Source organism: Condylura cristata, unplaced genomic scaffold, assembly GCF_000260355.1.
Source record: "Condylura cristata isolate star-nosed mole 26May11 unplaced genomic scaffold, ConCri1.0 scaffold00015, whole genome shotgun sequence".
In the NCBI taxonomy this organism is placed as follows: domain Eukaryota; kingdom Metazoa; phylum Chordata; class Mammalia; order Eulipotyphla; family Talpidae; genus Condylura; species Condylura cristata.
Window position 1 is genome coordinate 36,846,525 of NW_004567116.1, and position 16,445 is coordinate 36,862,969.

General features: G+C 45.1%; 1 protein-coding gene across 6 annotated transcripts in view; it reads right to left on the reverse strand.

Annotated features, from left to right (window-relative positions):
* Window positions 1–16,445, reverse strand: part of STIM1 (stromal interaction molecule 1) — a 167,998-nt gene that overhangs the window by 7,819 nt on the left and 143,734 nt on the right. For 3 of the 6 annotated variants that reach the window (XM_012725370.1, XM_012725371.1, XM_012725372.1), the window contains exons 6-11: window positions 12,457–12,634; window positions 8,822–8,999; window positions 3,049–3,216; window positions 2,439–2,539; window positions 1,962–2,197; window positions 878–970 (exon numbers count right to left, since the gene is read on the reverse strand). In XM_012725370.1, the coding sequence (XP_012580824.1) occupies window positions 878–970; window positions 1,962–2,197; window positions 2,439–2,539; window positions 3,049–3,216; window positions 8,822–8,999; window positions 12,457–12,634 (954 nt within the window). The remainder of the gene's footprint in view (window positions 1–877; window positions 971–1,961; window positions 2,198–2,438; window positions 2,540–3,048; window positions 3,217–8,821; window positions 9,000–12,456; window positions 12,635–16,445) is intronic. The other 3 variants (XM_004683156.2, XM_004683155.2, XM_012725373.1) reach the window with 1 other exon arrangement.

The window sequence follows — 16,445 nt, forward strand, 5'->3', positions numbered from 1 at the left end:
CCAACACCATTCATGACACTAGTAAACGGTAGTGATTCTCATCTTGAGCACAGACAAAAGACTAGGAGAGGGTGCTCCAATATAGTGGGACTCTGAATGCTTTATGTTTATGTTTGCTCTCTTTTTAATTTTCCTTTAAGAAGCACATAAACAATAAAGAACCAGCTCTTGAATACATGCTACAAGTCAGGGTCTTGGGAGACAGTGGTCACCTTGCCCATCAGGACTGGGCACGTGACTTAGGAATGTCCTACTGCATTCCCCTTGGGCTCCCGCCCACCCCCCGCTGAAACAGAACTCATGCCTTAGTCTTTTTCTACTCTAACCTCATAGATGAGCTGCTCTGTCTTCTCCTTAAAAGTGGGTGAAAGGCCAGATTACAAGGGTGAGAAAGGCCTTAGAAGGGCCACCAGGGAAAGAGACAGTTCTACAGTGATGGAGAACAGAGGAGCCAGGGCATCTGTGGCTGGTGGCTTTCAAGGCATAGAAGGCAGGCTGAAGAGGAAGCAGAATCATGGAACAGGGAATGGAAGGAGAAGGGAGAAACATGAAAAAGAGAAAAGAGGGAGAGGCTCTTGCTTTCCCCCTTTCTGACCCAGCCCAGCTGGAAGAAAGGGCAACAAAACATCTAACTAGGCAGAAAGGAAGGAAAGTCTAAGCCCTTCCTCATCATGGGGATTCTCTCTCAAGCCCTTAGCAGAACAGGCTGATTCTTCTCACCCCCGGACCCTTCCCTGCAGTTAGTAGGGACAGTGCTAAGGAAATGGAGGGAGCAGGCAGGGGTGTAAGGCAGGCAGGAGAAGGGGCCCGTGAGCTAGGAGTGTTGGTTTAGTCCCAAAAGTTGGAAAAATAAAAGCCCCAGAGGAGCTCCTCAAACCCGGGTATTTCCAGAGGGACTGATCATCCGAGCCGGCGGATGTGGAGCAGAGAGAGCGGTCACTGAACCTACGCCCCATCAGCCAGGCAGCATCTGGGGTCCAACAGCCAGGCCAAAAGGAGAAGAGAACCTGCTTTATGGAGGGCTTCAGCCTACCATCCCTGGGATGGGGGGGCGGGGGCGGGGCAAGAGGCGGGCAGTTCAGAGCTAACAGAGATCCCTCCTGACCTGGAGAACAGAGGAACTGTCTATCAAAACGCCAAGGTCAACCTGCGCCCCCCAGTGGTCCTAAGCTTGTCGGGCCCCAGCTTTCTGTCCTTGTAGGAAATGAACCCAGAAAAACAAAGTTTCTACAAGGGTCTTTTCTATGTATCTAAAATACCTCTGTCACCCACAAAAATTTCAGCTGGGCCATAGAGGGATCTGTTTCCTCATTCACTAAAGAGCACTCAATGAATATTGTCTCTTTTCACTCCACTCCACTCAGCTGTCATCACTCACAAGGAGGAAAGGGAAAGGGGAGGTTCAGGACAGAGGGTGGGAAGGACTGAGAGTTCAGGGAGAAAGTCAGACATGCTTGTGCAGGAGGTTCCTCCTGTATAAGTATGTCTTTCCCGTTTGAAGGGTTTATAGCTGTATCACTTTAAGGGACTATTGCCTTATGGAGCCTCACACAAAAAGGGGAGAGAGAAAGAGAGAGAGAAAGAGAGAGAGATGTCATTCCATTTATCTAGCAATTAAGAATAAGGGACATAAAACAAAAAACAGATACTCAAAGTGAATACCACTTTTACAATATGAACCCCTAAAAGAGATTATTTTTATAAAGATAGGTAAGAGGGAAAAAAGAAGATAAAGTATTTTTTAAGAACAACAAAGAGTAAAGGGTACACGATACAATAGACCCAGAGGGCAGAGAGAGCACATAGCAAGGAAAAACAGCCAAAAGGACTACACACAGTTGTGTGTTACTGACCAAGCTCACAAATGGACTGTCTTCCTTGGTATCTGCCCCGTCTGCTGACCACAGCAGAGACCTTCCCCTTCCCGGACCCCCACCCCCACCCTCCCACCAGCCACCTACATTGCATGGACAAGGGTGACACAATCTCCTCATCCATGTCGTCCACATCGTCGGTCATGATGAAGTGGGCAGGGTTGGGGCGTGTGCTGCCCATCCAGCTGGGGTCTATGTTGAGGGCAGCCACCAGTGAGTGGATGCCGGGGTTATTGACAATCTGGAAGCCACAGAGGATCTCAATCTGTTGCCAGCGGTGCAGGCGCTCCCGCAGTGCTGCCGTCACCTCACTCAGAGCTTGCCTAAGAACACGGAAGAGAAACGCAAGCCTGGGCTGGGTGGGGGCCCCGTAGGAATGAAGCCTCTTCTCAGGGGAGCAAGCGGGGGGAGGGGTGGTGAGGGGGGACGCAGGGAATATGTGTCAATAATAACTACAAGAGGAGAGACCAGAGCTGAAGTATCACCAGGTTTGGGGGACCGCTATACCCCAACTCTGAGGTTAGATGGCATCACCACAGCAGGGCAACTTACTTAGCTACTTACTTAGCTGTGAGGATTTTGTGATCCACATCATCCAGGGAGGAGCTATGAGCCACATGGAAAGTGCCAAAGAGTGTGTTTCTCTTCTTTTTTATCTTCTCAGCCTGTAAAGATGAGGCCCTCAGTTAAAAAGAGCATAGATTAAAAGTTGGGAAAATGAGAAATGCTTTCCTGTGGCTCATCTAACTTCCTCCTAGCACAGCTGAGGCTGCACAAGAGAAGAGTGGGAAGGAAAGGGGAAAAGAGGAGAAGGGAAGGGGGAAGACTAGGGGAAGAAAGAAAATAAGCGAAGTGAGGGAAGCAAAGGGATGCCCTGACAGTACCCCAACCCCAGGAGGACTGTGCCCATAGAAGTCCAAAGCCGGCAAAGCTTTCCCTCTACCCTACTTGACTTGTTTCATCTCCTCCAGAGGCAGATGAAGGGCCCCCACTCCCTCATTCCCTCCTCCAAAGGCTGGATATTATCAGGAGCCATCTCTTGGTAGAAAGAGAAGCCAGCACCAGCTATCTTTGTCCAACAGGTGGGCTAAGGAGAGGGAGAGAGGAGGACAATGGGCAAATGAAAGGAAACAGAACAAGGGAGAGAAAAGCAGTAGCAGAAGGCAGCACTCACCCCCTCCTTGGCCACCAGCAGCTGTTTCTCGGCATTTTGCTTCTTGATGTTGTAGTACTGTACCTCCACCTCATGTGTCAGCTGCAGCCACTTCTGAAGGGCCTCTGGAGCATACCACGAACTGTGGGATTCCAGCTCCTTCTCTGCTTTCCTCAAGGCCTCCCGAACCTGTGCAGCCAAGAGGTTGTGGACCATTTACAATGACTATGACTCTCCGAGCCTCTGTATGATACCTCAGAGTTGTTATCTGCTATCTCCTGTGAGTTTTATGACTGTCCCAAGAGAGGGGCAAGGATTATTCTCTGTATTTTGCATACAAGTAAACTCAGAGAAGGAAAACAAAATACACTCTGGGTCAAACAGTCAGCAATGTTGATCCGAGTTTTCAATGCTAGACTACAGCACTTTTCCCCCCACATATTAGCTGCTTCTTTTGGTCACACAGCCAGTTTCAGCAATTGTCCCTTTGCTCTGGATGCACAAGTCAGCTCAATGAACCATTTTCTTCCTGAGAGTTGTGGTCCATGCTTGGATCTCCAAAACACTTAACTGACAGCCTGGAAACCTGGTCCTAGCCCCTGGCCAGTCACTTGACTGCTTATGTGACCCTTTGCTTCCGATAGCAGATTTAAATTCAGTATGAGGTCAGATTTTCTTCCTTGCAAATCCAGACCATATATGAAGGGGTAGTCCCAGGAGAGAGTGAGCTCCCCATCATGGGAGGAATGTGAAGTGGTCCATCCCCTCTGACACTCTGACCATGATTCTCACATTAAGCAGAGAGCACAGCTTTGAAGGGTATTCACCACAAGATGAGGAAACAAGTAGACTTACACCTCATAGGTATTGCCAACAGATGCCAACACATGAAAGAACCAATAAATAAATCTCCTCACTAACTTCTCATCAAGGATATCAGACATTATATACTGAATTCCTTGCTATGTTACCCAGGTTACCAGTGTAAGTGAACCCCAACCACCCCATTTAGATATTAACCTTTGTTGCTCAGAATCCCAGAGAAAAAGGAATTGACAGCAGTTCAATATGTATAGCTTCAGTCAGTGGGGCAAGCATCCCTACAGGCCTGAAGCCTTCTCTATAGCCTCAAAGCGACCAGGTGGGCCTTTGCTAAGCACAGGATAGCACTCTTAAAGAGTCAGTGAGAAGACCAAACTTCATTTGTTTTTTTTTGTTTTTTTTTTTTTTTGTTCCTTAAAAAAGAAGCTATACCATGACCCACTTCTGGTCTGACAGATTTAAAATGAAGAGTAGGTACTTTAGAGCCTGTCAATGTATGACCAAATTCTACATTAAATGTCATTAAGGAGAACAAGAAGGAAGAATAACAGTTGGAGAGGCATACACAAGGACTGACCAAACAGGCTCAAAAACTATAATGAGAGAAATAACTACAAAATAGGAACAGAGGATGGGGAGGTAGGAGTCAAGAAACAAGACAGACACTCCCTGCCACACCAAGTCACAGATGCCTAAAGACAACAACAGACAAAGGCAGGTGCCAAGTCAAAGTCCGCTGGTCTTGTTCTCCTCTTTGTTGTGGTTCTCAACCTTGTCACACACTGAAGTCACTGGGGAACTTTAAAAATACTGGTATCTGGACTCTGACCCAGATTCTGATTGTTACCCTGGATGTCAACAAACATTTTTAAGTTCTCTAAGAAATTCCAATATACAGCCAAGTTAATAACCAGCAGATCCTTGTATTTTAAAGTGTTGCCACCTTACTGCTACTCTCCCACAAGGTGCAACAGAGGTCATGCAATAAGAATTCTGGTCCAACACAATATCTGGAAGAAGCTGCCTTAGTTATGGGAATTTTGAAGAACCAATCATAACTGAAATTTTTCAAAGGTAATACTAAGACAATATTTACCTTTTCCACTCTCTCTCACAACTGAACTGTGGAGTTTTCCAGAGGTTACATGATTTGCAAAACACAACAGACTGAATGTAGACACTAATAGGATAAACTCAAGCAAACTATTAAGTCTGATATATAAATTATTTGAAAAATTGTTTAAAAAATTGTTACTCTCATTAATTCATTTTTATTTTGGGAAAATGCAGTCGTTTCTCATAAAAACATAACTAGTATTAAGTGCAAAGGGGGGCCCTCCCCCTCCCTGGTGGTGCAGCAGGTTAAAGCACAGCACTGAGAAGCTAAAGCCACTTCAGCAGGAGTTCAATTCCCGCCCCGGAGGTGACCCACATGGCACAGCAGATGTCTCCTGACCTACCCGCTGCTCCCTTCAGCAGTGCACTTAGTCAGTTGGCCTGTTCTGCTCCCCACTCTGTTTCTGGTGACTCCTCTCACTGCCCCTACACCTCTGGCCTATACCCCAGTTCTGTAGGCATAAATAAATAAATCTTAAAATAAATAAATAAAATGTAAAGGGTTAGTATACTTATTTTAAATTAATATTTAAAAATTTTCTATGTTCGGCCCTCCCTGGTGGCGCAGCGGGTTAAAGCACAGCACTGAGAATCTGAAGCCACTTCCACATGAGTTCGATTCCCGCCTGCCGCCTGCCCCGGAGGAGACCACATGGCGAGCCAGACCTCTCCTGACCCGCCCGCTGCTCCCCTCAGCAGTGTACTTCGCAGTGTACTTCGTCGATCTGCCTGTTCTGCTCCCCACTCTGTCTCTGGTGAAGCCTCTCACCGCCCCTGAGCCTCTGGCCTGTACCCCAGTTCTGTATGAATAAATAAATAAATCTTAAAAAAAAAAAATTTTTCTATGTTCATTTCTACTATTCTATTGTCTATATAACAATGTTCTTTGAGGTCCTAGATAATTTTCAAGAGTAAAAGGGCCCTGAGACTAAAAGTTTGCAACCCACTGGACTAGAGGAATTAAAAATCCAAAGAGCCTTTCTAAGATGAATTGACAACTAACTATCAGCCATTTCCTTCCCTGGAGCAGGACTCCACTGGGGCACAGAGGGACCAATCTAGCTTTTGTTGGCAGCAGGGTACTACTGGTGTGACTGGAGAGGGAAGGCTTCCACACATACATTCAGTTTTCTTTATTGGCTATTTGCTGAGTTTTGGTACAGGGCGGAATAATAGATAGCTAGGCTAAAAAGTAGAATATACTCTCCCATAATTTCATAATGCCTAGAAGACAAAATATGGTGAGGAAAAAGGACCTGCCTCAAACATAGTCTGTATTCCCTTCTAGATATCTGCAAAATTTAGAGGCTACAAGAAGCAGGAGGTTAACACTAAATTCAAAATCTCCACCACGTGGCAAAAATGTCTTTCAGGGTTGGAAAAAAAAGAAATCCACCAACTCTCAATAAAAAGGAAGGAAGGGGCAGGTCTAAGAAACTGGGACAAATGAGAGCTAGATCAGACCTTACTAAAACTACAATCCAGTTCTAACATAGATCAGTCTCTGAGTGGCCTGAGATGATCAGATCCTTACTCACCCTACAGAAGAAAAGAACTGGAGCTGGAGCCCTACATATGATAGAAGAGAAAACCATCTGGGGCCTCAATTGTTTTTACATACACTGCCCAGTATTTAATAAAAATAAATTATAGTGATTAGAAGATTTGGGAAAATAAGGAGTGGAATCAATGGTCCAGATGCTAGAGTTAGCAGACAAGAACTGTGAAATAACTATGATTGAAAGAAAATATAATAAAAGATAAGCATAATAGATGAAAATATGAATTAAAATGAGATGGAAATAGGATCTATAAGAGTAAAATGGGCATTCTAGAACTAAAATACATTGTCTAAAAGCAGGATTCCACTAGTAATATAAAAAGCACAAAGTTCCTAGCAAAATACAGGATTAGGAAACTCAAAAACAAATCAATAGAAAACAATCAGACCAAAACACAGAGAGGAAGAAAGAAAGAATAGAACTGAGCATAATTATCTGTCTATATAGTCAGTCAAGAAGTCTAATATAAATGCCAGATTCCCCCAAGGAGAAAAGAGAATGGAGCAGAGGCAATATGTGGAAGTGGCTTTAGCTTCTCAGTGCAGTGCTTTAACCCTCCCTGGTGGCGCAGCAGGCTAAAGCACAGCACTGAGAAGCTAAAGCCACTTCCACATGAGTTCGATTCCCGCCTGCCCAGGAGGTCATCTAGAATAAGAAAAAAAGCTGGAGAATTTCACACTACCAGATAGCTATTAAGACAATGTTGGGTAAGGACAGATAAATATTTAGACCACGAGTAGAGACAGTATGAATGACTGTGTGATTGAGTAGCTACCTGAGAAAAAAAGAATCTTGCTTCCTATCTCATATCATCATAAAAACTAATTTGAAATAAACCATACCCCTCAATGTGCAAAGTAAAACAATGATATTTTCAACAAAAAAAAAAGAAGAAGAAGAAGAAAGAAAGAAATTAGGAAGAGATCTTAGGGTTAAATGAAGAATTTTTAAACAAGTACAAAAACACAAACAGTTAAAAGAAAGCAAGAGCACTTAAACTGGACTTCATTAAACTCAAGAACTTTGATTCATCAAACTCAAGGACTTTGGTTCATTATAAGACAAGATGAGGACAGAAAAAAAACAAGCCACAGGCTGGAAGAAAATATTTGCAATATGAATGTATATAAATATATTGACAAAAAAAATACATCTAGACTATATGAAGAAATCTTACAAATCAATCTTTAAAAAGACAGCCTAGGGGCCCTCCCTGGTGGTGCAGCAGGTTAAAGCACAGCACTAAGAAGCTAAAGCCACTTCCACATGAGTTCGATTCCCGCCTGCCCCAGAGGTGACCACATGGCGTGGCAGACCTCTCCTGACCCGCCCGCTGCTCCCCTCAGCAGTGTACTTCGTAGATCTGCCTGTTCTGCTCCCAACTCTGTCTCTGGTGAAGCCTCTCACTGCCCCTGAACCTCTGGCCTGTACCCCATTTATCTATTTATGTATGCACAAATAGATAAATCTTTAAAAAAAAAAAAGACAGCCTAATTTTTTAAATGAGAAGAGGTTTCCAAGTGAAAGGAACTATTGTAGGCATTATGTTGAAGGAGGAATGTGAAATAATATATTCTGTATAATGCCATTTATATGAGGGTTTCAAATCAGGTGAAAGTAACCTGGTTTAGATGTTGTGACCTTAGATTGATACCTTTGGGATGGAACATGAGGATGAGCAGTGGAAGGTGAAAGTGAGTCTTTGGGGTACTTAAAAGAGTCTATATCTTTATCTGGATGGTCGCTGCACAATTACATGCATATGCATAATCTTGCCAGCTATATACTTACGGTTTGTACATTTACTCTCCATAAATAGTTCAATGAAAAAATTGACAAATAGCTTTTATCACTGTTATCCACTGTTCTCTGAAAATCACAGTGAGTTTTTCTCAACTTCCCTACTACTCTTACTGGTCAGAGTCAGGTGTCTTAAAAATATTCTTTGAGAATAATGAACAGACATTTTGTGGGGGTGGAGTGGGGGATGGGATCAAAAACGGGGGGTGGGGTGGGGAGGGAAGTGCATGGGATTATGGTGATGGCACATGGGTGACTTGGTGATGGGAAACCCATGGGGATCACAATTGAGATGGAAAAAAAGAATGTACAAAATGATGTACATTCTAAAAAAAAAAGTCTGAAAACACACACACACACACACACACACACACACACAAAATATTCTCTGAGCCAGATTTCAAAGTCTTCACACACAAAATTTTCCAGCCCAACTTTTGGTCCTTGCCCTTTACCCTTCCCCACTTGGTGTGCCCAGTGGGACACTCTCCTACCTGTTCCAACTCCTCCTCAGCATACTTTTGGCGGCTCCGCTCATTCTCAGTACCCTCCCGCAACTCCTTCAGCCGCTGGGCTTCCTGCTTGGCAACGTTGATCTCGTCTCGAAGCTTCTTCTCCAGATGTACCTTTTCCACCTCCACCGTGCGGTGCTCCTCCTGGGCCTTGTGCAGCCTGGGGGGCGATGCAGGGAACTGGAGGAGGCCAGGTAAGGGGTGCCAGCCAACACGCCATAAGTCATGGCATTGAAGAGGAAAATGAGGGCTCCAGGATTCAGCATATAGTCTCCCTACTCTGCTGACTGGCTATGAGTTAGCTCATGGCTAGCAGAAACCATGGTTATTACCATTACCATTTCTCAGGATGGCCTTTGGTTTTGTTTCCAGTAATCTAGGTAATGAAGTTAGATTCCTGGTATGTAAACAGTTCCTCTAAAGTATTATCAGTATTTCACATTTGTTCTCCCCACAGATAATGACATATTGCAATACAGTCAGTCCTGGACAAATGTGAATAAGAGAACTTAGAAAAGGGAAGCAACTGGCAGGCAGAATTGAAACTAGAGTTCCAATCTGCTTAACTTCGAATTCTACATTTATTCCCTTATACTGAGCATACCTAGAAGGCTTAATAAGTATTGAATACCCTGCAAGCTAGAAAAGATCCTGAGAAAGTCTAATGGCTGAGAGATGACTGGGCTGGTGATACAGGAGAGATTTAAGGAAGATGAAAAAAGAGTAATTGAGCTTAACTTCTCTGACTCCTGAATACCTATTCCCAGAAGCACAAAGTGAAATGCATATCAACGGGAGAGCCCCTGCTGCCCCAAAGTGTGGTTCCTTTTTAAAATATCTGTCAGAGTTGCAATGAAAATAAGCCCTTGTTCACACCCATACCTTCCCTCTACTTACTGACAAAAACCTTCCTCCCAGCCCTCTTTCGTCCATATATCTATGTTAATTCATCCATAGATCTATTTATCCATTCACTCCCTAAGTACTTTCAGAGGTCCACTAAATGCCAAGTCCTAAGCATAGGACTTGTCCCCCAATATGTGGATATGAAAAAGAAATCAGCCCCAGCCACTGAGGAATTCATTATCAAGTCCAAAACCAACAAATAAATGGATAATTATACACAATGTAGAAAGTTCTAAAATGAAGATCCTGAATGAATCCAAAAGATGGAATGATCATCCCTGGGTGAAAGGAGTGGAGAAGGTAAGGCAGGGAGAGGCCCAGAATAGAGTTTACTGATCCCTCTGGAAGAGACAATAGACTTAGCCACAGTCAGGTGCCCCTACTGTAGTAGGAACCACCAAGGTATTAGGGACCAGAACAGGAGGGGAAAGTGATTATGTGGGAGACCAGTGACATATAGCTTAGATTTGAGGTATAGACAAGAAAGCAGAGGCTACAGAGTAAGAACTCAGAGAGGCTTAACTAAGCAGGTAAAACAGAAAAGGCAGAAAGAGTTCTGAATCTATAAAAAAAAATGCCAACTCTATATCTGTCAGTGACTTGAAGCTTCAAAGATATATCAGGACAAGGAGGGAATGAAGAGTAAGAAAGCTTGCTGGAGACAAACTGAAGTCTTCTAGAAACATAACTTAGTGCCTGGACAGAAAGAGAGCTGAACCTCCTCAAGATATACGCTAGATGGCGGTAGATGCATAGCTAAAAAAAATTAGGCGCCATTTCCCGCTCCCATCTCCTTCCTTTGCTTAATATCCTCCTTTATTGTATCCTCCATGACCCAACCTCCTGAAATTACACCATTAAAGCCTCATTCTTTTCTTTTTTTCTTCTTCTTCTTTGTTGAATAGTTGTCGTTTACTTTTAGGGAATCAATTCTTCATTGAAATATTGCCCTTTCTAAATGCAGCCTCTTCAGAATGCCTTCTCTGTATAGTCTGGCTTGAATGATCACTTTTACAGAAACTACTAAAGACAGAGATCCATAAGTACTACTGGACACAGAAATGAGGAAATAAATGTACATTCAAGTCTGCCTCACCCTATCTCCTTCACAGAAGACTGAGCATCTTGAAGAGAGCAATCAATTAGCTATACAAGAAAGTAGGAAACCTAACTACATGCCCTGCCTCTAAGTGTGTGGGTGTAGACAAGTCTTTCCCTGTACTCAATCTGTTTCTTCATTTCTAAATGAGAATCAAAATTCCTGCCTGCCCCAAAGAATTACCTTGAGACCCAGTGAAATCCTAACTGGAATGCACATAGAACATTCATTTATTCACCTAAACTATCAGGAACAGGAATTCTGTAAAAACAAGCTCTGTGGTAGCTGGCGATGAGGCCTGTTAAAGAGGGACAAGGTAGCATCTGGTCTCTAGACACTGTCAGGGCAGGCTCTATGGTGCATGTGTGTAGAAAGTGTGTCTCTGAGGCTGTGTGTATACTTGTTTCCCGAAATGGTCAGTTAGCTCTGGAGGTCTTGGGAAGCAGGGAGGGCTAGGAGCTTAATTTTATCCCCAGACTTGGAATGTCTCCCACCTAGATTCTTTCCTTTTGGAATGAAAACAGTATATTTTTCAGACAGATGGAATATAGGCATTATCTAGCATTTAAACTCCAGTTAGCAAAGGGCCCAAGAACAAGGGACCTAGCAAAGTAACCAGGGAATCAGCTCACAGATAAAACTCCTTTGCCCTAGAAGGCCAGCCAATGCAAGGGAATCTGAGAGGGCAGCTCTTACTGAGGCAGTGTCCTATACTAAGTTGAGTCTTAAGGTGGCAGGGATCCAGGCCCACTCTATACATTCAACCTTAACTACAAATATCTCCCTAGCCACCCTTTGAGGCCACATCCCTCCTCTCCTGCCTCTGTGCTCTTCCAGTCCTTAGAGGTCTCATCCCAAAAGCTGGCACCGAGTCAGTACACTAAGTGTATGCTCACTGTTTCTTCATAGGAGTGAGCTTTGTTGCCCAGGAGCCAGTAAATTTCTACAATTCCCAGCACAGACCTGGCTCCCAGATGTCAGGAAGTACTTAGATTCACTCACTCACTCACTGGTACCTTCTTTTTACAGCAAAACAATAATTTTTAAAACATGTTTTATTTAAACAGAATCTCAGACTGTCAGGGCTTGCAGGCCCTTGGTGTTCTTCAATTTCAACCCCTTCTTATTATTGATGAGGAAGTAAGTCCTAGAAAGGAAAGGGATTTCCTCAAAGGCACACAATAAATGAGGACGTATGAGATTTCGATTTCATATAAAAAACTAAAGGCACTAGGTCAGATTTGTAAGGGTTCTTTGAGGGAACAAGGAAGAACCACTAATTATGTCTATATGGAAAGGGAAGTAGTCCAGAGGTAGGACGAAGGATAGAATGACCCCCTAACAAGCCATCCAACCAGGGAAGCTCAAGACCTCTGACAATTATATATTTCTCTGTCTGAAACTCAGAGTAGAAACGAGAAATAAGCTCCTGCCTGGGAGGAGTAACAGAAGAGGCAGGAACGTAGGCTCCTGGTGCGGTTTTGAAAGGATGACACAACCGAGACACCCACGTCAGCACTGTCTCAGGGACCAGGTGGCCCACAATCCAGGAGGAAATGGGGGCTCCCAGGATCTGGCAGCATAGGACTGGAGAAGTGGGGCAGAGCCTTACCTTTCCTGAAGGTCATGCAGGCTCTGCTCAGCTCGGTGTAAACCCTCCAGATCCTTCATCATCTTCTTCATGTGCTCCTTGGAGTAACGATTCTGGATATAGGCAAACCAGCAGCCACCCACACCAATCACAATGGATACCACGAGCATGAAGTCCTTGAGGTGATTATGGCGGGTCACTGCCGAGAGGAAGGACATGGTGAGATAGGCTGTCCTCTGCACACTCAGTCTTACAGACTCTGCTGCTGCTCCTCCGCGAAGCTTCTCACTCGGGAGGAGATAGTTTCTCTTCTTAGACACATACTCGCCACATAATACTAGTATAAAATCTGTGCATATTTCTTTACTAGTCAAGGCCTAGTTTGGAAAGGGTAAGATGTTAGAGCAATGCAGGAAGCTTATTAAATCATCCTTCCCGAGAGTGAAATGAAGAGGAGAGAATGAATGCCTCTCAATACATCCCATTCGAGCTGTGATGAGCCCCTGGACCCAGGAGCAGTGACTTCTGTCTACAAGGTAGCAATGCTACGGGAGCTAGAGTAGATAGAAGGGCGTGGTTGGTGAATTAAAGCAAAGGTACTATAGCTTGAGCTCCAGCTGAGGTACTAAGGTGCTGAGGTTACTGTAGGTCTCCTGGACTATTAGGCTATTCTAGGTACAAGATGTAAAACACAGATCAAGTAAAAATCCACAAATCTCATCCATGGGGTACATTTCTAGGCTATGACTCAATCCAGAAACATTTCCAAACAGGAGCAGCATCAATAGATATTTGAGGCATTGTACATGCCAAGAATAAAGGGACACATCTAAGTCCAGAGAATGCCTGACAGCAACTGATGAACTCATCACCAGCTGGGGTTCAAAGTACTGTTTAGTCTCCACAGCAAAACGGAGAAGCTAAACAAGGAACAACACCAAGAGAGAAGAGCGAACACCGTAACCTAGGAACTGAGTCAGGGGCCTGCTGTTGTTGTAGTCTCAGCCACAGTGCAGGATACCTGAGACACCTGAAGAGGGCTGCTACTGCAGTCTCTGTCTGTTCAACTTAGGGTAGAGTAGCTGTGGGTTCAGAGGAGCCCCAAATATGGGAATCAGAGAAGGAAGAAAATTGGGACGTTACACCAGACTAATAACCTCCTGTGCACAGCAACGGGGGAGGAGAGAAGGGTCAAAGTGGGGCTGATAGAACTCCAGTGCCTGGTAAGGGAAAGACTGATGGGGACCCAGAAGACCTAGCTAGAGCCACCAAGTTGTAGCAGGGTCAAGACAGCAGGAAAAGTTACATGTAGCTGGAAAACGATATGAAACGGAGGCCCAGTTTGACAAAAGGGTTCTATTCATAGCTCTTCATTGTCTCTGAGTAGCAGGACATGGGGACAGTGTGGGATCAAAGATAGATTAGTACATTCTATTTCCATCTGAGGGAGGAGGGTTACTAGGTCCAGGGTGGCAGCCATGTCCTTTACATGTTTATGCCAGACTCAAAACCCTGAGGTACTCTGACAGCCATCCTTTGATCTCAGTCAGACCCACACTTCTGTGAGTGAGACCTTACTTCCCTGATCTTCAGGCTCCCAAAAGAGGTAACTAAGCAGCTTGTGAGTCTCTTTCTGAGACACAGCAACCTCTATATGACCCCCACCAGAGCTGGGGGACTGGCTCTTCTGTTGGTTAAGAACATTTAATCTTGCGTTCTCAGGGCTTCTCAACTCCAGCATCCCTTTTGCATTCTTACACAAGTCAAGGGTACTCTTGCTCAAACAAGATTCTGTGCAACGAGCACCCCCCCCCCACCATCACCTCCAATACTTCAGAGTCCCTGAGGTGGATACGCAGATTGCGCCCCTAGCTTACTTCCTTCAGTCCCTTTATTCTGCCTTGTTCAGATCAACTAACAAGATTCTATTATTTTTTTCCAGCTTCATATTTTCACCCAATAAAAGTACTGAATGACCAGGTCAAGCACAGCATCCCACAGTCACCCTCTCATCTAAGTTAATACTGTTCTACCCGTCAGTCCCTCTGAATCTCTTCCACCAATTTGACTTCACCCAAATGTACAGCATCTACACCACAAATCTGTCAGTTTTGTCAAATACAGAGCTGAAGTCAGATGTAATATGTGTTACAAGGCCTCAGGGAGAGAAATTACTAGACAATGAGAGGAAGCACTGGGCACTGAGTGTTGAAATGTCTGTGTTCCATACTTGTCTCTTCCTCAGTTTGATAGAAGCTCACTCTCCCAATCTATTTCAGCATCCTCAGCTACAAAATGTGTCATTGCAACTTCCAGAAGATGGCGGCAGGGTAAAGATGCCGAGATCACTGCGTCCAGGCTTGCATAGGAATTGAGGACTGAAAACGGACTATAGACTTACTTACTGCAAGTTTCAGCCCAAATGAAAACACCCTGGACTCACTAGAAGGTAGATAACTGAGGGGGAATCGGTGATTGGGGAGTTCCCTTCTGGGAACTCCTGGAAAAACCCAGGGTGCCTGTAAGTTTGGTGGGCTGCAGGAGCCTCTTTGCCCCACGCTAAACCCTGGAGGTAAAGAGGGACGGCTCCGCTCAGTTAGTGGAGCCCAGCTGCAGAAAGACTGCAAATCTGATCCTCAATACCTGGGTGAGAGAGAAATCGCTGAGACTGCCGACCCCATCCGGAGCACCTGGGCGCCTCGGGCAAAGACGCTGATCAGCTCAACCAGCTCGGGAACCAGCAAGATGGTGGCAGAATAAAGACGCCCAGATGACTACATCCAAACTCGCACAGGATTATATAAAAATGGACTATAGACTTTCATGCTACGAGTTTTAAGCCAAATGAGAACGCCCTAGACTCACTAGAAGGAAAATAAACGAGGGAGAACCAGCGATTGGGGAGTTCCCATAAGGGAAACCGCACAGGCAGGATTAGCTGAACCCTGCAAGGCTGATCTGAACGCCAGCAGCTTCCAACCTGCTTGGCTCCTTTAAAAATCTAGGCGCCCCAGACGCCTGGAAGCGCAGCAGAGGGAAACTGCCTGAGGCAGCAGCTGCGGGTGCTCGGCAGCCTTTTGTCCCAGCCCTGCTACAACCCTGGAGATAAACTTAGACAATTCAGCTAGGGAGAGGAAACCAAATCGTGGGAAAAGGCTGCAGCTCAGAACCGGAGACCCGAGGATTCACTCCAGACCTATTACTGACCTTTGCCCCAGCAGCCCCAACAAAGCCCTGGATATAAACTGAGACAACACAGCTAGGTGAGTGGATCACCAGCTGCTGGGGGGTGGGGGAGGCGGGACCCAACCACAGGCCAACCCTAGGATAATGCAGCAATTTTAACAATCTTGCATGGGCACATTCAACATAGAGAGGCCCTAGGAAGTGCCTCAAAGGGGGAGACTTGCTCAGGGGTCTACCTGCTTACCACATCCACCCACAAAAACTGTGGTAAAAGTTTAACTGGAGTTAAAGAGATACAGCTGGGCTCTGTGAAAGGACCTCAGGCAGGGGGGAGGCACTGCTCAAGGAGAAAATATTTGGACTAAACAAAAAGAGCTCTGAAAGCTCAAAGGGAGGACTGGCAGCCTGCTCAGCTGGGAGGATTTCAGCCTTCTGGCACTCCCCTGCACTCTGGTGGGGAGGGGGAGATCCCACCCCCACAACAGAGGCCCAAAGACTTGGAAGCCAGAAAAGGTCACAGTACTTAGAGTATAAACAAAGCCAGCTACCAACTCAGCCAAAGGCCCAGCTCCAGGGAGACCTACAACACTTCTAATTCATCATAAGCACCATGGGCACACCAAGCATAGAGGGAACCTGGGACATCCGAAGGCTACAAAGATCAACAGACACCTTCCAAAAACACGGCCTCAACGTGTTACTAGAAGAGGCTGAACAACACAAGAGACTCAATTACACACAGTGGGGGCTGGGAAAAACAACACAACTCAGAATACCCTCCACAACTGAAGTGTCTGGAACTCCCTCAGCTATTCCAGAAAGAA